We start from the raw sequence: 24,123 nt of genomic DNA, 5'->3' as shown, positions 1-24,123 counted from the left end.
GTTAAGCGATCATGCTTCGATCCAAAATAGCTTTGAAACGCCTTCCATCTAGAGTTTCCCAAAATTTTGATTATTAAACCAAGATTTTTGATGAACTATTTTTATTTTTAGATTCAAGTAAAAGTGAAACCAAAAAAACAACTTTGATTCTCTACAACAATGCTTAAAATGTAGCCCAATAGTCTTAATGAAATAATGTTGATAGTACTCTGCCATATGTGATTGAGGATAAGTACATTTAAGTGAGATGGAGATGAATTGAAGAGAAAGCAGGGAAGTGCTTAAGAAGGTTGCATACCGTGTATAGAGAAACAATGTTTACAAACTTCTAGCTCAGTTGATACAAAGATATTGGATTTAATGGAAAGTCTAAAGTTTATTCAATTTATTTTGGCTTCAAGAATCATAATTTCATTCCCAAAAATTTAACATTCACGTAGTAAACTCATAAACTGTGAACGAACAGGATCGATAAACAACCGTAAATAATCCAAATTCATATCACAATTTTAGACTACTTAATCATTTCTAGTTTAAGGAATATCCACGTCGCCGTTATTCTCTTACGAGGTACAAAAAGAATTTCTATAGAATTGGAATTGAAGATCAACTGTGGCTATCGGTACCGGTTACCGTAGCAAGTTTTAATATCGCTCTAATTGAGGCGGCCCTTTTCACATTTCTCTTGTGCTCTCATCCATTCCACAGATCTGCCCATCCTGAAGCTCGAGCTCGGCACCAACATGAACCCGGAGGACATCGAGGAAGGCGACGACGTGTACTTTGAATGTAAAGTGAATGCAAATCCGTCTGCATACAAAGTGGTCTGGAAGCATAACGTGAGTATATACAGATATCCGTCCCCTCTGCGTACCGTTCATTTATTCTAACCGGTTGGAAAAACCCTCCCGAGACACCAGGCAAGGGATCGCGCCAGCTGTGTGGGGTTAGCGGTCCTGTGTTTCCGGATGCTGCTGCATCTTCTGGCTGCCCCAGCCTGCGATTGCAGCGCAAGATTGAGTCGGGTTTCCCCGGGATGTGGGTTTGTTTCTGGTGAAGAATTTGCTGAAAACTGCAACCAGAACCACCGGAGGTTCTGGGCAGAAATGGTGATTTCATTCCTCGGTTACGGGAAGCACTGCAGTTCGCAGTGCGTTGCTCGAAGGGGAGGTGAGTTGGTTGGTTGGTTAGTGACCACATGTTGGTGAGGCAATCGAATTTCGGCCCGGATCCGTAAAAACCACCAACGCCGGGATTGCATTCCAACGCCGGCCAACCCATCATGCATATGGATGGAGGCGAACCGAGCGCCCCTCGCTCAAACCGGATAAAACGGATGAACCTTTTGTAACACGCAATGGAAAAGTTCATCGAAACGAACGGCGGAGCGGCTTCGCAAGGAGGATCGTTCCCTTCGTTGGTATAGAAACCGAAACCGAAAACGAAATAATCCTGTTCAAGCAAACCCCTTTTGAGAAGCGACGGAGTATGAAAGACGGAAGCAAAAAAGGAGGGAAAAGAAACGTCAGATGGAATATTCTCGAAGCAGATCGCGTTGCATCTGCATTCACCGGATCCCCAAGAATGACATCTTTCACCACAGTTCTTTCTCTTGGCGGATCTTGGCAAAAGAAAGCCCCGAACCGAATCGGATATCGTAGACTGAATTCTTAAAAATTTCCTTAAACTCGTTTCGAGCTCGCTCTGCTCTGGCTTCGGTGCAGCTGTTTAGAATGCCCGGCCGCGGTTGAATCCTGTTAAAGGATGGCGCCCCGACCGTGAAGGCTGCATCTGCAGCCAAAGACAGCACACAGGATCGTTTCGGATGCAATGCGGTTTCCATTTCGTGATATCTTATTTACATATGTCTCCTTCGCTACTCCGCCTTTGTTTCCGTCGTCAAGGGGGGGAATTTTGGCGCAGCGTTGTCTTATCACCACCACTGCCACAAGTCGATTCCGACAACGAGATTCACAAGAGCGGATGCACAATTTCTGCACGATCCACGAACTGACTTTCCGGGGCGCTTTTCGGTACGACTCAATTCCGGTTCGATCTCGATTTACTTTCGTCAGGACGAGCGGTTTTCCCGGACCGCCTCACGTCAATCTGGATGGCGACTCGATAGCATCTCGCTCGACAACGAATCCCGTTGACGGTAAGGTGATTCTAAGTTGCGGCGCGGACTGAATTATGTCCCATCGCACATTTCGCGTTTCGAAATTGGACAGATGACAATTTTGGGCTATCGGAAAGCATGTCGAACGTCAGCCACAGGAAGGCGTAACCAAGTTCTATTCAAGACAGGACATGACACATAGTTACTACGAAAAGCAAAGACGCTTTCGTTGGTTTGGCAATGGCAAGTCATTGGTATCTGAAATGCTTCAATATCATCATACATTCAATTGAGATCCCTTAATTAAATCCTTTCTAGAAATCAAGAGAAAACTTACAAAGGCTTCAAGTAAAAGGTTAGATACCTTCCTTCTTTTAAGTACCTAGTTGTTGGAGAGAGTTTAAATAATCCATCACTCTTAAAGGCATAATGGGAGACAGTTTTCCCCAAATTTAAGGAGCGCAATAGAAGTATTTCTTTCCATAAAACTCTCAAATCACATATCGAGATTCCATAACTCAAACTCACTAAGAGCTCGAACAAGACAATCATCTTGTTCTCGGGATGTTTCCCAACGGTTTACGTTACAATATCACACACATCCACACCGATCGAACGAGCCGAACACATGGTGCCAGGACGACGTCGGAACGACCGACACCGACACATTTCCCGCTTTATTCCTTTTCGCGGTGGGGCGTTTAGTGCTTTACATCGTTTTTCCCCCCGGGCGGGTTTGCTCGTTCGCCGCTGCGGAGTTTGCTTCACTCCAGCATTCAAACATTTCAGTCACGTCCGACGAAACCAGTCCAGCGAGCCCCGGCCAGCCAAGAGTAAAGGATCAAGTCCATCCCATGCGATATGCATATTGAAGACGTTAAAATAATAAATTCCGCCCGTCCCGCTCGGTCGGGTTTTTCGGTCGGAGGCGATTGATACACGTCATTGCGAGGGAAACGTGGGGGGGGAGGGGGGCAGTGGTGCAGGAATTCCTGCGCATCCGCATTCTCACACGGTCACACTCCGGTGCGGGGCTGGATTCTGCAGGGTGAACGTCCCCACCCCCCGAGGCCCCGAAGAAGGGATTCACTTTAATGGCCACCCGTGCGCAACCCGGTGTGATGTTTAGGATAACCGCAAGGGGACGCGGGAAGCTTTGGGAAGGGTAAAAACTCATAAGAGCTCGGGAAAAATTCCAACCCCAAAATATGTGGCAATGTGAATCGACCAGAAAATATCCAATATTCGACAGCTCTCTCTCGCTCTTCCTCTCTCGGTCCGCACTGCGCCATCCTCCATCCTCCCATCCACGGCTTGGCTGACCGAAGCCCATTTTCCCGCCCGGTCGGAAAGGAAATGACTACGGCTGGACTAGGGAGGATGAGCCCTGGATCGAGGTCATAAAGTTATTCCGGCGCTCGGAGTCTTCGCTTCGATTCTTTTTCGCTTTCCCTTCGTTCTTTAAACTTTCCACGGGACGGGAAGGACGGGGAGGACAATCTTGCCCATTCTGTGACCTGCTCCTAATCCTGATTGCGTCCGATCAGGTCGGACCATTCACTCGGACATCCTTTCGGCCCGCAGCCTTTGCGGTTATCGGTTATCGACCCGAGGCTCCAAAAACTTCACTGCTTCTCGTTTTTATTTTCCTTGCAGCCACGCGCCAGAGTTGCTAGAAAAAGTTGTTGGGGATGACTTTAGATGTTATCTAAATATCTTCCCTATTCTCCGGAGGACGGGACGTGCCATAACGATACGTGTTTATATTTCCCTGATTTATGACACCTCAGATTTTATCCGGCTTTTATTATGGACTGTCAAAGAACTCTCCCTACAAACATATCGATTTCAATATTAAAAAGAAACATTCAAAGTAACAAACCACTTCGCTCAAAATAGTAAAAGTTGACATTTCAACAACACAACTTAATCGTTTCGATGCCGATGTTGGGCCCATGAAACTCTAATAATAGTACAAAATTAAATCAAGCTCGATAATAAAAGTAATGACGCTGTTCGTTACATCGAGTGTCCGCCCTCCAGTCCTCAAAAAGCGGTTTTATTTTTTACTCTAAAATGGTAAACGTTTTCCTTTTTTTTTGCTCCACAAAAGATCGCAACCAACCACTGGAAAATAAACGAACCGTGGTGTTGGTACAAGGTCTCCCCGTAATGATAATCATCCGAGCCGTGAACGGAATGTCCGCAGTTCACGATATTAACCACAGGCCAGCAAACACACACAGACATACACCGGCCCACATTGACGAGCGCTTTGGACATGAAAGTCCTGGTGAGCGGACAAAAAATCCTGGCCACAAAGTTTGAAGACAACAAAAAAGCCATGCACACACACACACACACACACTCACATAAAAGAACCGTGACCATGTTTGACTTGATTGCGGTTGTAGGCCGACTGACATTGTGCCTGTAACGGACCCGGTGGCAACAGCTGTCCTGTCTCCTTGATTAAGGTTGGCATTTTTCCCATTTTCCACAATGTGGTATTTTCCATTTTTCCATCATTTTCTTGCCGAGGCGTTTTTTTCTTTCTCTTACGCTTGTCGTAGTGCTTCTTTGTGCGCGCACAGTGTCCCTTGTTTTTGAGGCACAACTTTTTTTTCTGTTGCTTCCCTTGCTCGCCGTCATTCTTTCTTGCCTTATCTTGTTTTCACTTTATTAACCTTTTTTTTCTTCCCCGTTGATCTTCTTCTACTTCTTGTACTTCCGCTAGTCGGGCCGGTGGAAATTTGTTCCTCATTTGTGCCCGCCCCGAACTCCCCCGAGCCCTCGTCAATGCGGCAGACAATTGCTTTTTATGTATTTTACGCATGAACGACCGCAAATTGTATACAAAAGAAAACGCCAATTTTAAAACGATCAAAATTCTAGCCCCGCCGCGATGACAATGGTGGACATGAACTGCAAGCGCTTTCGCTTTTTGTGTTTGTCATTTTCATTAAATAATCATGAGCTAACTGTTGGAGAATTATGCTTCAAGTCAAAGATTTATGCTCGTCCCGAAAAAAAAGAAGCATCCGGTTGGGGAATAACAAGTAGCTTGGTTCGTGGAATAAAAAGAACCAAAATGTAGACTTTACTTTTTTAACTCGATGAAAGATACAAGCTTGCTAAAAGTAACAGAAACATCGGAGAATCAAAATGACCAAAGGTTCATTAAATTAAGTTACGTTTCCATCATCAACAATTTTGAAGTTGATGAAATAATAATCCGTCGGCCATTCCGGCTTTCCACTGGTAGCTACTCTAGTAATTCGTTTAATCGACATCTTTTTATGCACTCCCTTCCGAGGGTCATCGAAAAACCGGATGATCAAAAGCAGCGCCTTTCAGCGCTGGCTAACCGAAAACATTCGCAAGTTCTCGCGCTTCCCGAAAAGGAAACACGGGAAAAGTTGCCTTTTAGCTGGTGGATTAATAATTATCTCAAACTAGCCTCGGACAAGGACAACTCCTGAACCGTTGAAGTTCATCGTGGTAAGGCTGCATTTGGCTGACCTCGTCACGTGGCGCATCACTGCTCGCTTTCAAACATTCGACACTTTACCCCGGCTCGCCGGGAGTTTTCTGCTCACGGACGGCTTTTCATCGGCCCCCGAAACCGGGTAAAGACAATAACGACACGAGTGGAACACAAAAGCAATAGCATCGGGCGGCAAACGGTAGAGGCAACGAAAAAGTGTGCGCTTTCGGAAAAGATGAAAATGAGCCACCCTTGTCGGAAAAGTTTTGCCTTAACGAACTGGCCCACGTGCACCTCCTTCGTATTCTTCTTTTCTACAAGTCCTTGCTACTTCTAGCTCACCAAAAAAAAAAGGCCAAAAACTGACAAAAGTTTTCCTCCCCGTTTTGAAGCTTCCATATTACTGACCAGGACAAACTCCGTGCTCCGAGGCAAAATTAAATTTTCAACTCAACGGAGATGAACCTTCATGAGGAAAACTCTTTCGTGTCCGTCGCGCTTTGAGCAACTCGATCCGCCACTCGGCCTGGCTCGGCAGCGCAACGCCACTTGGCGACGAGTTTTCCCGCGATTGAACGCTGAAATGAGTTGTTGCGAAACCACTTTTGGATGAGTTCGGGGAGAGAAAAAAAAACATGAACTCTTATGTATAGATAAAAAGTTCAGTGACACGATGAACGGCTCGTTCCGTCCGTTCGCTTCGAGTTCCAGCAACACAAATACTTTTACTGTGCTATGTTACAGGACGGTACCCATTCATGCTTCATGAACTGAGTCTATAGAAATTCCAAAAACATCTTCATTAAAGATTTTGCAGACGAAATAAAAGTGGATCCACTGGGACTAGACAAGCCCGCTCAGTTTTGGAAGAATGCAGGCAAAGAATATTATGAAGAAACTTTTTGGGCAACCCTTATTTTTCGACGGAACAAATTTTGAAGTTGCTACCATAATAAAACTCCACTTGACTTATCATGCCAAGTATACAAAATCGTACATATTGCAATGGGATTAATTTTTCATACATACTACCCATTTCATACAATTTTAATCAATTCATGGTCAGTAATAATCAAGTTTTAAAAGAAATGGCACAACGGCACACTTTAAAGTTGTTTCATTTTGTGACTCGTCCATTTAAAGCCATCCCATCCGTCACTCTATGCATACTCCCACAACAACCATGTGAAAATCCCCAACCCAAAGCGAACCCAAACAATCCCTCTTTCCACCCTTCCCCCCTGCCCTACAAAACTCATCGTTCCATTCGACGTTTCGTTGCTTCGAACTTGCTCGTAAATGTTATGTAAATTTTTTATTTCCGCTTCTCACATTCGACCATCCGGTTGGCCTCACAAATGTGTGCTCACCCATTGTACTACCCCTGCAATCCCGTGTGTGTGTGTGTGTGTGTGCCGGGATCGGGATTTCCTTCCAGCGACCCGAACGGCCGAAATCTCAATCGGACCGCCAATAACTCAAACACTTTTCCCATGTAAACTCGGTCCCATAAAACGGTCGTAAAACAGGATAATAATAAATGCATAAATTTACACACTAGCCGCAACCGTGTCTAGGGGGGTTTTCGCACAGTTACTCACATGAATCTGGAGCGTAACAACATGTAAATCAGAGATGCGACTTGAAATGTGGGGAAAAAAAATGGCAAATTTCGAGCAAAAATCTATCTGATGGGCGGTTTTCTACTATTTCAAGACGTTGAAATTGACTTTAAGAACCATTAAAAAGTTGTTTTTGATTTGTAGGAAACGTAATAAATTTAGTTTTGGTTGTCAGTTTGCTAATATGTAACATTGGTTTGAAGAAACGACGCAGATACCAATAAGCAATCATTGTCCTTCCCGTTGTTGCAAGTCCGATCAACTTTATGGGATTTCTATCCATGTTTGGACAGGCTGTGCGAGGTAATCTTCAAGACAATCTTCGCCTTCCCCTCGCTTTCCTCGACCAACTGCCAACCGATGCTCCGTTGACAAACTTTTAATACTTTCCAGCAACTGGATTTCATTTTCGCCAGTTTTCGCTTCCCGTTCCGTTGCTCTTTGTTTTTCCACGACGCCGCATTTTACTCGGCACAGATTGTTTCATTGTTTTTTTTTCTCCGGCCTCGCTTCCGGCAAGACGGACACGAGTGGCGAGCGCAATGGGTGGGCAATAAAATTTTACATTGCTTGCAAAACCATTCGGAAATGGAATCCGCGCCGTCGGATGTCGCTTCCTTTGACACACAGCCTGGACAAATGTGAACATGGGCTCCGCCGGAAGACGTTTGCGCCTCGCGGACCGCACGACGAAGGAAATGGCAGGGAAAATTCAATCGATTTGCACCACTGCGCCATAAACCGCAGGGCGCGCCGGGAACGGAACGGAGCCAGTGGACGAAAGGTCACGTTTGCACAATTTTCCCGCCCGTCGTCCGATTTTTCCGATCGAGCATGTTGTGCATCCGGTGGTGGGCTACCATAATCTACGCTTTCGGCTTCTGAGTTTGCTGAAAATCAGACGAATGGGGCCCCCCAAAACATACGCCACAAGCAATTCATACTTGACCACCGGTGGCCGGAACGAAAGGCGACATTTTGATAACATTTTATTGCCTACATCGATTTTACTGCTTATTGGAATTCACTTCCTCGAATGCACCCTCCGAAAGGCGGGCGGGTGGGCAAACGGAAATTTAAAATCCGCACCATAAAAACTACCACCAGAAGGCAAGCGAAGGAAACCGAAGGAAATCGTTTCCTATTCTTCACCCCAACTTTCAGCATTATTGGAATCAAGATATTCCAGCGGGCCAAGAAAGAAACGGAAACCAAGAATGACCGCTTCCGATAGTTTTAGGACTATTGACCAATTGCCAGAGGGCGAATAAATAAAATCGCTGCTCTTGCGCCAACTTTTAACTTCGTCACGAGATTCCTACAACTTGGTGGCATTAAAGTAAATCAACGGAACTTTTTCGCGCTAATAAGATCCTCAGAAAATGGTCAGAAAAAAACTTTCACAATTGTTTATTGGCTTGCATACTTTGAACTTTGTTCATTAAGACGTTCCCAAAGAACGCCACTCTTTGCAAAAAAGTCAGAAATCAGTATTCATAATCCAAATGCGAACATTAAAGATCCATCTTACAATCTTAATGCCTCTTCCATTTTTTTCATATTCTAAAAGTTGTGTGTTTCTTCCGGGACAAACAAAACTCCGGTATTCTACCAAACCGCAGAACAGAATGCAAACGCCAATGAACTCGTCGGGAAAAAAGCTGTCTGCGTGAAGGGAGAGCCGCGGCACGGGTTGGAATCAATTAAAAAAGTACGGAAGAGCAATTTGATTGGAAAAGTTCTGCACCATCGATTGTCGAGTAGTTTTTCAATTAAATTTAATTTATCTCCATTCCTACGCGCCAATTTTATTCGCGATATTTTCTCCTCTCGTCACACAAACTGCCGTTTTGTGGTTGTGGGGCGTTTCACCTTTTATACTATGCGCAGCTTTTGGACCAGCGTCTCCACCTTCGATGTAAACTCATTGTGAAGAAGCTTTCGTTGGGGAAAGAGAGTTTTTCCCTTTTCTTTACTACAACTCTTTGCCGTCCGCTTTTGCTTTGCGGTTGTGCAGAGAATGCTCCGTTTGGAGAGCTAGAAACGGAAGTTTTTATCTGTTTACCCAGGACTTAAACCGTTCCTCTGAACGTAGCTATATGGTTTCTCAAAACCTATGGATTGCTTTTCTTCGATCAGAGTTTGTTCTAATTTTTAAGTAAAGTGCATACAATTTCTCGTTCGAAAACTTTCTGCATGCCCAAAGAATAGGTTTTTTATATTTATCTGCTCTTACAAATAATTGAAGCAACAGTTTTGGATTATACGCATTAATGTCACTAAAGGTACAGAATATTAAATTCAACTTATACCTTGTTGCGTTAAATATCAAAGATGTATCCATTTCATAGTTTTAATTTAAATATGTTTTAAGCTTTTCAAAAACTCCTTCATAAATACGAGTAACAACAAACTCTTACTCATAGCATTTATTTCGTGTTAAAATCAAACAGAGAAACAGACCTGCCAACCATTGTAATGAACTTCGGTACAGTTTATTGATGCACAAACATTGCGTCCGATACTGTTGTGCTGGTTTTCCGTTCGACTGCTCCGAACTAATCATTGCGCCAGGATCAAACGGAAAATGCTACCATTCGCCTCTCGAAAACCCCTGGTCAGCCTGCCACGAACGCAACGCTACTGCATCATCGAAATGGCGTTCCGGGAAAGCGCTTTTAGGTTCAGCGCAGGTGGTATTTTATTTAAGTACAAATTTTAATTAGACACATGCCACTGTAATAACACTGAATGGCCTGCCACGGGACGAGGCGTAAATGGGTAGAACGAGGGGGAGGGGGGAAGAGTGTAGAGCAGCAGTGTTGCCAGCAGCGTTCGCGATCTTCCCACGGTTTCACAAATCGACGTTTAAAATGTATTTCTAATTGGCAACTGTTCCGATCACCGACGGTCGAACGGTCGTTGTGGAAGGTTGTTTTTAGAAGCTTACAGTGCTATTTTCACCGGAAAATTCTAAAATTGTTCTCGTACTCTACTCCTGCGAAGGATGGGAATGGTTCGTCCCCGGGCAGGAAGGATGGATGCGCGGACGCTATGCAGCACTGCAGTCGTATTATTTCCAGGAATTTCGCTTCAATTATCGCCGACTTTCCGCTAGTTGAAATTTAATTTCATCGCCATTCGACATCGCTGTTCAAGCGATGGAAGTGAACGATAGGGATTCACTATGAACAAAAGTTTGTAAGTGACCTTTAAGTTGCAAGGTTGTTTTATATAAAATATAGAAAAACCTTGATAATCTTTGAAAGGAAATGAGAAAAAAATATATATAAATAGGTTAAAAAGCATCTCTTATAAGCGAGTTAAAGGTAGCTCAAACGTTGCAAATGCGATCCGGGGTTTTACTGATTCTAACAACCTTTCCAGCAAAATGTTCCTTTCATTTTCTTTCTGTAATGACCTCTCATTAGGGAAACTCCGAACAAGCGTTGCCATTGTGGGCGAACAGAATGTCAAAAAAACCAATGTTGCATTGTCTGTTTTACACTGCCTCGCCGGCTTTCCCTTTCGAACATTTTCCTCTCTCGACTTCCAGAACAGTTTAATTTTTACTGCTTACTTGATTGCTCTATTCTCCGAGTCCAGAGTTGCCTTTTTTCATCGAAACGGATTGGCACCCCGACCGAGCTGGCGCGTTTGTATGTATGTGTGTAATGACAATAATAATTTAATCTATTGTTGAACTTCACTCCAGCCCATGCCTTTAACGACAATGTCTAACAACACCACTAGAACAAGCGTTCGCCGGCATGTTCCCATCGTTGCCCTATCGGTTGAGCGCAGCTGGAAAAACGCGTGGAAAACTGAACCTTGCGCGGGGTCAAACCGGAGAGGGGGGGGAGAGTGAAGCGACGAACTGCACGGAAACGGATACCGGTAACGAGCAGCTCTGTTTCCCTTGCTTTCCCTCCCCGCACACACACACACACACACTCACTCACACGCGGCAACCCAAATAAGGAGCTCTTCCGGTTGGGCCAAATACCTCGCGTACCCTTCCGGACTATCTTTTTCTTGGGTTCTTCCTCCCAACCTCGTCCGCTCCTTGTTTCCGGCGGGAAACGCTGTCCCTTAAACGGCGACATCGAACCAACATTTTCCTCCTTTCGTTCTTCTTTCTCCGCGACCGGGCCGGGATTTACCCAAACTTCCCAGTCCCCCCCCCTCCCCTCCCCCACTCGCCCCAGTTTTTCCACCATGTGCTTGTTTGTGCTGCGCTATAAAAGCGCTTTTCAGCGCGTCTAAAATAAACGTTGAATGAACACATTTTCCGCTAGAATTTAATTTTCTTTTATTACTTTATTGTTTTTGTAATCATTGCACATCGCCCGTGTCCGTGACGCTCCCGCGTTTTCGGGGGTCTAGTGTTCGGTTTTTCGGTGCGCTTGCCTACTTTCTACCCTTGCCGATGGCCAGCGCTCTTTCACACAAACACACATAGACTCGAGTTTGGGTCGGAGCGCACCAAATGACGCAAAATTGGCACAAAATGACAGCCTTCCGTCGAGCACGGCGACCGTTTCGCTGGTCTTATGGTCGTTTTGTCGTCGTTCGCTTCGGGGTCCAGTCGTTGCTCGATCGTGGTGGATATTTTTACAGCCGTTTTCCCCGGTGGATGTTATTTTCACTCGCCCTGCAGCCCAGAGCCGCCCGACTCGTTGACGGGCATCAATATTGGTTCGGTGTCAACTTGCTCTTATTGCCACCATTGCGAAAGGCTTGGAAAAATAAACTAAGAGTGAAATAAAGAAGAGCGCAATGTTACTGCCTTTTGTGTAGGGCATATGCAATATGGTTGGGTGCATGGAAAATTGTACGAAGGAAATTTAATCGAGTTGAGTTATGGTGCTGCTCAGCCCTGTACACATTTTCTTGTTGACCAACTCAATTCTGAAGCGTAGGTTCAGTTTCTTCCAACACTTTGGATGAAAATCGATCCCGTCTTCATACACCCGCAGCGGAAAATCGCATCGCAACCGAAGCCTCTGCAGGTGGCGTTTAGATGGTTATTACCGGCGCTCACATACGCCGCATTATTATGCGTTATTTGTGCGTTTAACGCCAACCATCCTTGCCTTGTGTTATGATTATATACGACGGACCCACACCAGCACACCCGCACCACCGGTAAAGTATTCATAATTTCAACCTTGTAAAGTGCGGGCTGCGGGGCTACGTTTCCATTCATGATTTTTTACGACCCCGACACCGAACAGCTAGGGAAAACGGGTGGCGGGAAGGTGTAACAAATTGTGCTAAAACCGACAGGAAGGAACACATTAAAGTGCTCTGCCATGTTTTACCATGAAGCTTGATTTCACTTGTCTTGTCTCCTCCTCGTGACGGAGGGACGGAGCACAAAATAGAACGCTAAAACCGTTACATTAAATGGTGAGCACCTTCTCATATCACCTTGACGTGGCCCTTCGTGTAACTACCGGCGGGACGTTAAACCGAGGAGAAAAAAAAAAGAAGAGCAAACCGACCGACGCTGAACTGGCGACCAAAAGCATCCAAACGATCCCCTCTCGATTCTCGCGTTCCCACCCCCTCCCAGCGTCCCGTGCGGTTAGCGCAGCATCAAACGGCAAATGGAGACGCCTGGTCGCTCGTTCCCGCGAAATGGCTGCGTACTTAGCGAGAGAGGGTGGGTGCGGGCGCACACGGAGCGGGCACGCACACTGCAGACTCTAAATAAATAATCATAATAATAAAGCTCAAATTTACTGCCGACGCACTTGTTTTTCTTCACTTTTGACTTTTCCTAGCGGCTCCCTCGCCACGGGAAAGCGGAAAAATCCCCGGGACGAAGAGACGAAGAAAAAACAAACGCACCTCGTGTTTGCTCGTGTTTGTAGCAGAAAGCAACATCATGTACACATCAACAACGGCAGCATCAGCAGCAGAAGCCGTAGCATATTTTTATGATCATAACGGAAATTTTATTTCACTTAATGTACCTGGCTGCGCGCACAACGAAGCGCGCAAACTGCGGCCGGAAAATAAGCCTCGGGCGGTGCTGCGTTCGTTCGTTCATTTCGTGTCATTGACTAATAACTTCAAAGCGATTCGCGTGGGCGAAACCGAGGCGAAGGTGGCAAAACGCAAACACCCAGCAACACCTTGGATGCGAGGGGCGGGAAATGCGTCGTGGATGCGGGGGTTTGTGAGCACTTTTTGGCGCAAACGGCGGTTCACTTTGTTGATGCTGCCCGGAGACAAACACAGTGGAAATGAGCAAACCGACCCGGGGTATCGTCAACGCACTTTGATGGGTTTTTCCGAGCGAACGAGCGAGCGAGCGAGCGAGTGGTTTTTCATGCATGCCGTCTGTTTTCCTTTCGCTTTCCGTTGCAGGATCAAGTCGTACAGCACAACTCCAAGTCGGGCGTCATCATGAGCAGTACCGCACTGGCGCTGCAGGTGGTGACGCGACATCAGGCCGGAAACTACACCTGCATTGCATCGAACGTGGAGGGCGACGGCGAGAGCAATACGGTGGATCTCAAAGTTATGTGTAAGTATCCCATTTTCCAGCCCAATGTCGAGCTCGTCGCCAACTTTGAATGAACAATTTTGCGAGGTTTCCCGAGGGGCCTATTGGAGCTTTTCTTTGACCTTTTCTTGGAAGGCGTTTTTGCTAATTTAAACCTTTAATTTTAACACTTATTTGAAACACAAAATTAGGAAAAGTTTTAACTGTTCTAGGGAAAACATATAAGATATTTCAAACATCATAAACTGACAGCACAAGCCCTTATTGGAATGAAAACAACAGCAAACAAACTCTTCCGGGTGACAAGAAAAAGCTTGAGGAAACTTCCAACTCGATCCTACGACACGCACGGAAGGTGTTGACGTGCGGAAAACTTCTCCGCTTAGCGTATGTCGACAGCGTGCCAACACACGTGGCACGGCAGGCGTTCAGTCGAGATGAGTCGGGTTGGGGGGGAAAAGTCTCTTCGGCACTAATTTCATAGAAGAAAGAGGAATGGTGTGGAGTGGTTTATGTAGCGACACGTGCAAAACCGAGCGCAAAGGTGCTGATAGGAATGATGCCAGCAGATTTTCCCCCGGGCCTCTCGGGCCTTCCATTGGCACCGTAACTTACAACGGTTGCGCCATGGGAACGGCGTTATTGGCGTTACCAACCGAGCATAACGAAGACAACACCACCACGACGACGACGACAACGGTAACGATGACAGTGGAAGAAACATAGCGAAAACCAACTTCCTAGCGACGAGACACCACCACTCGGCCCGCACCAGCGGGAAACCGGGTTATTGATGATTATAGTAGTGGCAATTTATGAAACGGATTACCGTTTATTTGTATTTGTTTCACAGTTTGTTTTCACCCTAAAACTGCTGCCTTGGGCTTGGCCCGCCGCGACCGAAGCAAAAACCGTCCTTTGTTCCTTTGGCCAAAGATTTCCTCTGCGCTTCGGCACATCTTTGAATTTTCCTAAAGCCACGCTTGGTTATGGATTTTTATGCGACCATTTCCTCTTCACAGCCCTTTTGCGCACCCAAAATAACCCCCCTCGTTCGCACACGAACATTTTCGTTCCGGTATTTTATTAAACTTTTTTATTGGAAGATCCTCTCTACCGTTTTTGGTGGTGGAGGTTAAAGAAAAATCATTACACGGCCAAGACTTCCATCAGCAAACGGCGGGAGGGTTTTTCCACGTTCCCGTGCTTCGAACGTGCCCCTGTTTTGCAATAACTGTATCATAATGTTGATAATTTAATTCCACCGACCAGCAACGGAAAGGAAAGGATTGGATCGTAGGGAAACACCCCGGTTTTGTTGGTGTTTCGGTGGGAAAATTGTGGGAAATGTTTACGGTTTTCACCTAAGAACGAGATATACATTGAATGGCCTTCGTTTAAGAAGCCAAAATAAGGTAAACGTCGTATGAATTTTCTTTATTTCTGTGTTCTTATCTACTTTTGAAATTTAAAAACGAGATACATTTTCAGTTAACTAATCCAGTTAAACCTTAAAAATTAAAATAAAGAGGCTCTAATCCCCCGTTCTTCTCGAAATAACAATGGATTAAGAGAAGCTTTCCCCCAAGTATCGTGAAACAATCCATCGCCATTGCAGCATCCTTAATCCGCTGATTTGCTTATGGTCGATTTGTTGTGAATGCAATTTCGCTGATTGATTCCCACAGTCCATTCGTTCCCTTTGCTCTAATCCCATTGTCCGGCACTCGTTACTCGATGGTGACGATGATGATTTTCCACCCAATAGCATCGGAAAACGGTTCGCCCTTCGCTGCAAACAACGGTCAATCAACGTCGAGGTGCTGCTGCGCATTCGAGCGCATTGCCAAACACGGCGAAAGTTTGCTGCAAGCAATCGACGGTAGCTTCGCGTCACCGTTAAGCTCATCATTATTCTGGAGTAATGCTTTGTAATTTGGACCGAGAGACTGGCGCATCGTGTCGCTCTTTCGGTTTTCTCAGACTTTACATTTTGTTTCCTTTGTTTTACCACCCCATTTTCCCCTCCCCCCGGGGGCTTTGCGTTCAGATCGTCGTCTTTATTTCGAATGCCGAACAATTCGCAAGTTCATTTCAGACAGCATATTTTAGCTCCTTGTAATCATTCGTTTCCATCTTTTACAACTTTTCACTTCACGGCTGTCTTTTTCTTCTGGCCTTTTTGTCTGCGTGCTTTGTCCTCACCACTTACGTTTCCACCACCTCCCTGTGAGCGTGTCGAGTTTTCATCGGAACAGCCACGAATGGGAAAGGGTTAGAAAAACGGCAACACGAACGTCGTTTTCCGCGGGATCTTCCCTCCCCGGGAAGCCCCCTCCTTTGCTCAACACCGGGCCACAAACAATCAGCCTGCCAGTGGGAAAATAACTAAAAATTCACCAGAGAAAACTCATTAGTCAAAAAAGTTTCGTTGCACTTTGCAAAAATATTTACGTGTTTTCCCTCCGGTGGGAAACGAGGAAACGAGCTGGCGTGACGGTGCCTTCGAATGACTTCGATGGTGTTTTCAGCCCGGACTATACTTTCAACAACAACACCCACCCACTTTCCAGTTTTTCACCCACCCCTTCTTCGGGGTGTTCGGTAGAACCCGAATTCGACGAACATTTCACGTGGCTTGAGCACAGTTTCCTTCCCGAAAGTGGCTTTCTTTACCGACGACCGACGAGTGCGGTTGCCACCAGCAATGCCATCCGTACGCCGGTTTGTGGTGTGCGGTGGAAAATTCCTTTCGGAAAAACTTGCCCATCCCCAAACCCCGTCGTCTGGAAAGCCCGAACGCAACGCCGAATCGGTATCGCGAGAGGGAAGAATGCAGTTTCTGCATGTAAATTATTGTGTTTATTTTAAAATTTTGCCAACGTGCTTTCTTTTTCCCTTATGTTCCCACCCCTGCGTTTCCTTCCCACTCCCAGTGGTGGCATTGGAAAAATAATCCCGCACCCAAAAACTTGCTCTTGTGCATCGAGATTTTTGGCCTCGTGCTGCGCCGCCCTGCGAGTGCATTTTGGGACGGCGAAGGAAAGGCACACCATCGACGATGGGCACGGGGAGTTTTCTTGTTCGCTTTTCCCTTTTTGAACGACTGGGGGAAAAGCTCGCTACCCCGAAGAGACGGTAAACTAACGATAGCAAATCCAGCCAGCATTTCGCTGCGTTGTAAACAGTGGCGTTAAGCCGTAAACTTTCTTGTTGCCAACCGAACACCGACACCTCCGATGACTTTCTCACCTCCCTGTTCACCCCCTCTCCTCCCCCAGTTCCCGTTTTCTGTTTGGTCAATGGTTCCGAGGGTTTTCCCAGCGGTGTTCCGGGGAGGGGCCAGCATTCGTTTGGTTGCGAAAAAGAAAAGTTCCTGCTGCGGTCGACCCAACTCCGGGTGCATTCCAAATTGCGCTCGACAGAGATTGTGTCCCGGGGCTTGAATAATGTAACACTAACAGCTACTTGGGCAACACTTGGGATGTTGGAAGCGGCTCCCTTACGGAAGCTCTCATATTTTTGGCGACGAAGGTAAATTAATCGTTATTCCAAACCCTTGTTTTTCTTCCGGTGCTGTAACTTTTGCCGTAATTTATTAGATGCAAAGGAACGATAAATTGTTTACGGAGAGACCTAGACATCGGTCGAGTTTACGCATATGATCAGTCTGCCAAACCCAATTGAGTGGAAAATGAATATCGAACCGCACCGTTTTGGTTCGTAAACGAAGTAAATACTTTTTTCCGCATTCCCTCTTCGGTTAGCCGCAAGAGAAGCTCATCAAACAATCGGTTTGTATAAATTACATCACAACAACTTCAATAAAAACTAATTTTCCACCGAGCACACAGGGCGAGCGATGTCTACTCTTTGGCTCCGGCAAAACATTACCATATTTTAAGCCAAACTTTCCTTATCAACCCTCTATATTGCATTCACGCACAAACACACACACACACCATCGTTTGCATGTGCCGTGTTCTGATGCGGAGTTCAAGCGGGTTTTCCCGGTTCACCACCCCGCAACCCGCACCGGAAACATTCATCGATGAAACGCATGAAATGTGCTGAAGACAAATACGATTTCCATTTTACTCCCGATTGCTTCCTGCTCGGAAAAAACGGAGGGCGGGGGGGGGGGGGGGGTGCGGGATGCCGGAAGTGCAGGATAGACCAACTTTTGTTCACCCAGGTTGGGGTAAATATTTGGCAAAACGAATGCCGGGTGGAAGCTTCGTGGCCCTTGAAGTATGAGATATTGTTCCCTCGTTCTGGGGAAGTATTTGGGGGAAAGAACGAAAGTCGAACGAGACATGAGGGAGGAAGGCAAAGTTTTCCCCTTCAAACCGTCTGCTACAGCCGGTGAAAGATTTTGTAAAGCACACACACACACACCGCTTGCAAACTTCTCGGAAAGCCGTGAAGTAGAAATGGAAAACGGCTGATGAACGACGGGAAATGGAGGAAAAACGACACCCGAAGCACACGTTCAACTTCAAACGAAATTTTATTTACAATTCAATTGACTTTCCACCGAGCCACTCCGAGACCGTTTGGAAACTTACTTTCCATCTAATATGTTAATATTTCATCCGCTCGATCGAACGCCCCGCCCGCCTCGAACGTCTCGTCGATCCGCCACAGCGTTTGCCCCTTCCGAGTTTCCACGTGAAGAAAGGCTATTTGGATTACGAGTTAAAATTTGTTCTTTCGTTTCGTTTACCGCAAGAGCTTCCTGAGGCGTGTACAGCTGCAGCACGCCACCCGGTAGATACGCAAATTTGACGCAAACTTTCCTTTTCGCCCACGGCCCGGGAAACAGAATGCAGCTTTTCCGAGCGCCAAAGCGCGTAGAGATTCTTTATAATGCCAGCCGCAGGCGCCGACCGAGTGGGTGAAAATCTTGCATCTCGGGCCACTGTGGAGGAGGGGGGGAATAGTTAAAATGTAGTTCCCCGAGAGTTGCCTGGGAAAGTGTCATGTTGAGGGCGGCTTGCGGGAGGCTAACATCCGGTCCCAGCCTCCTCAGGGGACCCCTAAAAGACGGAGTTTCTGCATTCATCAGATGAAATTTATGTATAGTGTGCATAAAATTCTCCTTTCATCTCCCTCTCTCTCGGGGAAATTGTTGCTCCATTTCATTCCGTTTTTTCTTCCCCATAACCTAACTGTAATGTAACCCGTAGCATCCTCATTCACACACACACTCTCGTTGGTTTGAATAAAGCATTTAAAGTTATTGTTATAGTTTATTGCAACCGGAGCGCATTGGCAACACTGTCTGGGCACGAATGCAACAAGCCATCGCATGCATCCCCTGCTGCGATACGGGTCGTTTGGGGGGTTTGGGGACGATACAGTATGGCACGGGTGCGGGGCCATCTCCTGCATTTGAGCGTATTGTAAAGCAATCAGCGGGCCAGCAGTGTTCGCATAAAGTCAGCCCGTATTTTATGTCCTGCTTCTGACGGCTCGTTGCGGTTGCGGCCTTGGGTGTGGCCCTCATCGACAGTTATGCGATCCGACGTCGGACAACAATGGGTTCCTGAGAATAGATTTCCAGGAAAAGTACTCTATAAGAGCTAGGTTACATCCAATTGGAACTAAATATGTGACGCAATAAATTATATTTAGTAAGGTAACGTGCAACACATCATATTCACATTAAAATTGAACCAAGCAACCGGTGCTTGAGGAGCGATAAAAGGGCCTATTACGAAACTCGAACGTTCGATATTTTCCGACTCGAACGTCACATTTGCATTATGCCTAATTTTCGAGTTTCCGTTCGGCTCCCGTTCGAAAACTTTTTTGTCAATCAAAGTAATCTGTCAAACAATTTGGAAAAAATTGCATTACGGTCCACGAACGGATACCCCTCGAATTCGACAAATTTTTATCCGTCATTTTAGTGGACTCACGGGAGTTCCAATAGTAAATTTCGATACATAAGATACATTTGAAGTAAAATATAGCGGTTTCACAACACGAAGGTATCTTTTCGCTTTAAATTGGAGAAAAACCACACGCCAAACTCTTCACAGATTTTTCATTGTTTACAAAGTGCAACAGTCGATTCACACCAGTTTGGCAGTTGCGCATGGAAAAAAATCGATGATACTTTCATCGACTCGAACAAATAACCATAATGCAATTTTCTCTAACGTTCGAGTCGGCGGTTTTCGTGTGATGAGAGAGTTGTTCGTGAATCGTAATAAGCCCAACAAAGACCTCACAGGATAGCCACCACTGAGGGACAATTTTCTACCGAATTCTCCAATTTCTTCCATCTTTTTTACTGACGCTCTTTTTCGTCGTTGAAACTTTATTGTATTTGTGTCGAAAATGTAATAAATAAACATACAATCAGAGTATAAGTAGTTTGAGGTGGTTTACGTAAAGCATTTCTTAGTCAAAGAAGGCTTTCTTCAACAGTTATGCCCACCAAAACCGGAAAAAACATGGTTTATAGGTTAATAAGTTATCAAAAACATGGACTAGATTTTTTTTCTATTAAAGAACCTAAACAAATGTAGCAAAAATATTACAAAACTAAATTGAAGGAGCATTCTGCAGGAAACAAAATAGACGTTTATTATTTTTTCCCACCCGTGTATGGAGATGTGCACCAGTGCACTGCACTGACGAATTACTCGCTGGCAGTAATACTTGTCCATTCCAGCTTATTGTCACTTTAGAGTAATAGCTACATTACCGAAACTGCAAACCCTCCACCCTCCAACGTACGGGTTGCACCAAAATTCGAACATTGAGTGCATATGGCTTCCAGCCTTCCTTCTCCTTTACTCCGAACTCCGAACGAAAAGCAAAAGCGCCGATGCCGGAGCATGCAAAAATAACACCCCAAAGGGGCCTGGGAACGCCGGCCATCAGCTTGGCAGCGCTTTGTAATCATTGGCTTCCATTAGGGAAAGCGGGGAAAGTTAAGGCAAGCAAAGTTGCTTCGCAAAATTAGGTAAAATATATATATACGCCCTGGCGTAGATAAACTACGATCCCCGGCGAACGCAAACGCAAATGCAACCCACTCCCTGGGAGCCTGGATAAGCAAAATGTTGGCGAAATTACGACGGGCTGCCTCGTACGGCTCGTCATGGCAGAGGCGGCTTCGACTGCCGACTCTTCGGTAGGACGTGCGGCTTGGAGACCCATCCATGGCTGCTGCTTGTGCTAACGAACCATCACGACCATCGTCATCATCATCATGAGCATCAGCGCGATGATGGGAGCCCCTAAACGAAACATCCACAAACGTCCCATCGAACAAACGAACGAACGATACGGGGCCACATACGGCATACGTACCGGGGGAAAAGCTGGTACGAATTTGTAACGTGTCGGAAAAGCCCTCGTCGGTTTGTCATGTGCCCTGCATCTGCCCCAACGTCACGTCAGTCCGTGAGTGTATGGTTGTGTGTGTGTGCATATGAGAAAAAAAGGGACAAAATGTGGAGCATATCAGCCTGAGCGAGAGAGAGAGAGGGATATTTTATTGCAAATATATTTATGTTATTTGATTTTGATATGAATATGTTAGCACTTTATGCAGATGTAATAAAACATTCTGCTTCTGCCAGACGCGCTGGCAGATTGTGCCGGTTTGCCGTTCCGTCGTTCCATTCGTTCGTCGTTTGAGCGAATCGTCATCCCAGCAGCCCGGGCCAGCATCCGGCCCCCTAGCACCGGCGTACGGTGAAAGTGCAAATAAATTTCCCGAAACACCTTTTTCCTCCGACCTTTAAGCCACTGCCACTTGCGCTGACCTTTCTTTTTCGGTCCCTTTGTCGCTCTCGTCGCTGGGAACGGGGGAAGCAGGGGTTGATGTGAGTCATGTAATGGGTTGGTATTTATGGGAACACATGCTTAAAAGTAAAAGCAAGCCTGCAGCCAACCCAACACCGACGACTTCAATGCTAAACACATTCGCCACCGACAATACGCTTCCAATTGCGTCATGCCGATTTGGGCACGGCTTGTGACATTTGGCTTGAGGTTTTTCCGCCACCATTCCACTCCGCCGTGGTCGGATATCATTCATCACCTCGCTTGCCCACAGCTTTTCCCCAGGTGTGCCAGCTGGAAATGGAAGGAAATCGAAATTTTGAAACATTTTCCCTCGGTTGTGCGTGTGCCTGGTACTGATTGCGTCCAATCTTTTCAATTACCTCACTCACAGAAAGTCTTTCAAAATGGCCGAAAAATCAATCGAATCATCGGCAAACCATCTCGGCTCAGAAAGTACGTGTTTCTTTGTGGAAGGAAAATTCAACCGGGCAGATATTTTCACAAGCCAACGTCATCAAAAATTATTTACATGTCCAAAACTCCAAAACCCGGAAGTTCTCCGTTCCAAACCGTAGTTGTAAAGGTTGGAGCCATAAAAAGCCACGATTAAACTTAACAACTTCCTCCCCGACCACCCTCCCTCCCCTTCACGATTCCCCCTCCGATCGTTCTAAAACGTCCGGAAAGTTTTAGCAACAGATGAAGCTAATTCGTTTGGTAATGGAAATGGCACCGCAAGGTGAGACGAGAGGGGCAGTAGGTAAAGGGTACGATGGGTGTATGAGTTCCACACAACTATCTCCCGCAAATGTACAAACAAACTTTCCGAACCGTGTTCATAAAACATTCAAAAGCATGCTCTCGCCATGCTCGCGTTGGCCTTTCGGCGGCTGGAAAGGGGGGAAGGAAGGGAGTTTACGGCATGTGGGTGGTTTATTTGAAATGCACAATAAAGTACGACAGCGATCCGAGCGTGTGCTGATCGTGGTGGTGGCGGGGTGGTGATGGGAAAGGCAGATCAAAAGGTTTTCCGAGCTGCGGCCCAGGATGAAAACAAAGTGCATAAAAGAGAATTTAGAATTAGTTGGCAGGTGGGGCAGGACTGGAAGCGAGGAGGTGGGGTCCTGTTTGTGTGTTCGTGGACCACCCGAACACACAAATACTAACACATACGGCGCGCAGCCTAATTCCAGCGAATGAGATTGGTTTTGCTCGTTCCGAAATAAACAAACGGGCAACGTTTGATGAAATATTGTCATAACCTTTGACCCCAAATACAACCGCACGACGACACCAAACGAAATCAATCCAGCATTGTGGATGTGGCGGAGTTGTGTGCGTTACGCCTGCCAGGCACGTGCCCCGCTCCAACCCCCCCGACCGTCTCCACCAAGGCCATTAACAATCGTTTCAAAAACCAGGCATGGAAAAACAGCGCCACGCCGGTACGGGAAGGGGAACCAGGGTGTGACATTTTACTGGTGGTCTTTTAAAACATCGGTGATAATTGAAAATAAAACGTTAAACGCGTCACCCAGCGAACGGGAACTCGACCATAATGTAGAAGAAAGAAGGGCGTAGCAGGTATAATCATTTTCCCACACCCCGGGAAAATCAATAAAACTAGACCTACGGGGACATTAACACAGGGGAGGGGGAGGGGGGGCAGCCACCAGCAGCGAGCAAATCAAACGTCGAACAGCAGCCGGGCCCGGAACTGGCGGAATGCGAATAAAATCGCCCTCGAAAGCCACCCATTTGCATGGTAAAAGCTAATAAAAATGATTTAATGGGTCTAATTTTGTGGAAAAGCTTTTACTCTTCTCTTCATCACACCATCATCTGGTCGGTTTTTCCAATGTTCGGGTGTTTTATGCACGCCCCGCTTCCCTGGCCCGTCGCAGACATCGCGCATCGACACTTGATTTGATGGAACCTGGGGTGTAAAAGAAATGTAAGGCATGTGTCGATCTTTTTTCCTCCCTTTTGGGGAAGGAAAATGGGAAAAGAAATAACTTAACAGTTGCGGTTAGCAACGCGCGGAAATATGAGCATTAAGGCTCGAGACATTCGTTTTCCCTTCGCCTGCTTTCGAATGACTTTCTCTAACTTCCAAGGGGACCAATAAAACATTACTACACCGAAAAGACATTTCCCTAAAACATATGTTGCAAACGATCATTTCCGCTCGCTACAAGGGTAGGCTTTTCCGGTAGTCACACGAATAAACTACAATATCATTGGACAGAGGTCATGATTGGTGTTTACATTGTTGCGTGTAATAGGACGACGGTGAAAAAGAAAACTCATAACCAAACGCTGCAACCGAAGACAAACCGAATTAGGGATTGATTGTGGTTTTTCCAGGTAGAAGATTTGGTCTCCCGGACGGGTCTCGTTTGAGTTGAGACAAAGTTCCTGCGGAAAACGTGGTGTTTGTTTTCGCACGTAGCCTGATCCGGGTGGATTCGATCCGGGAAAAACGGAACACGGTAGGTTCCGGGGACGATTCCGAGCACAGCGTGTGATTTTTATCGCTTTTCCTGCTTTTCCCTGCCATGTTGGTCGG

The 24,123-nt window shown here is 46.1% G+C and overlaps 1 protein-coding gene across 1 annotated transcript in view; it reads left to right on the top strand.

Annotated features, from left to right (window-relative positions):
• LOC131289269 (hemicentin-1) overlaps positions 1-24,123 on the top strand; it is a 112,763-nt gene that overhangs the window by 51,390 nt on the left and 37,250 nt on the right. The window contains exons 9-10 of the mRNA XM_058318485.1: positions 709-839; positions 13,607-13,766. Of these exons, the coding sequence (XP_058174468.1) occupies positions 709-839; positions 13,607-13,766 (291 nt within the window). The remainder of the gene's footprint in view (positions 1-708; positions 840-13,606; positions 13,767-24,123) is intronic.

Source organism: Anopheles ziemanni, chromosome 3 (genome assembly GCF_943734765.1).
Source record: "Anopheles ziemanni chromosome 3, idAnoZiCoDA_A2_x.2, whole genome shotgun sequence".
NCBI classification, from domain to species: Eukaryota; Metazoa; Arthropoda; class Insecta; order Diptera; family Culicidae; genus Anopheles; species Anopheles ziemanni.
Note: the sequence above shows the minus strand (reverse complement) of the source record. Positions and strands in the feature narration are given on the sequence as shown.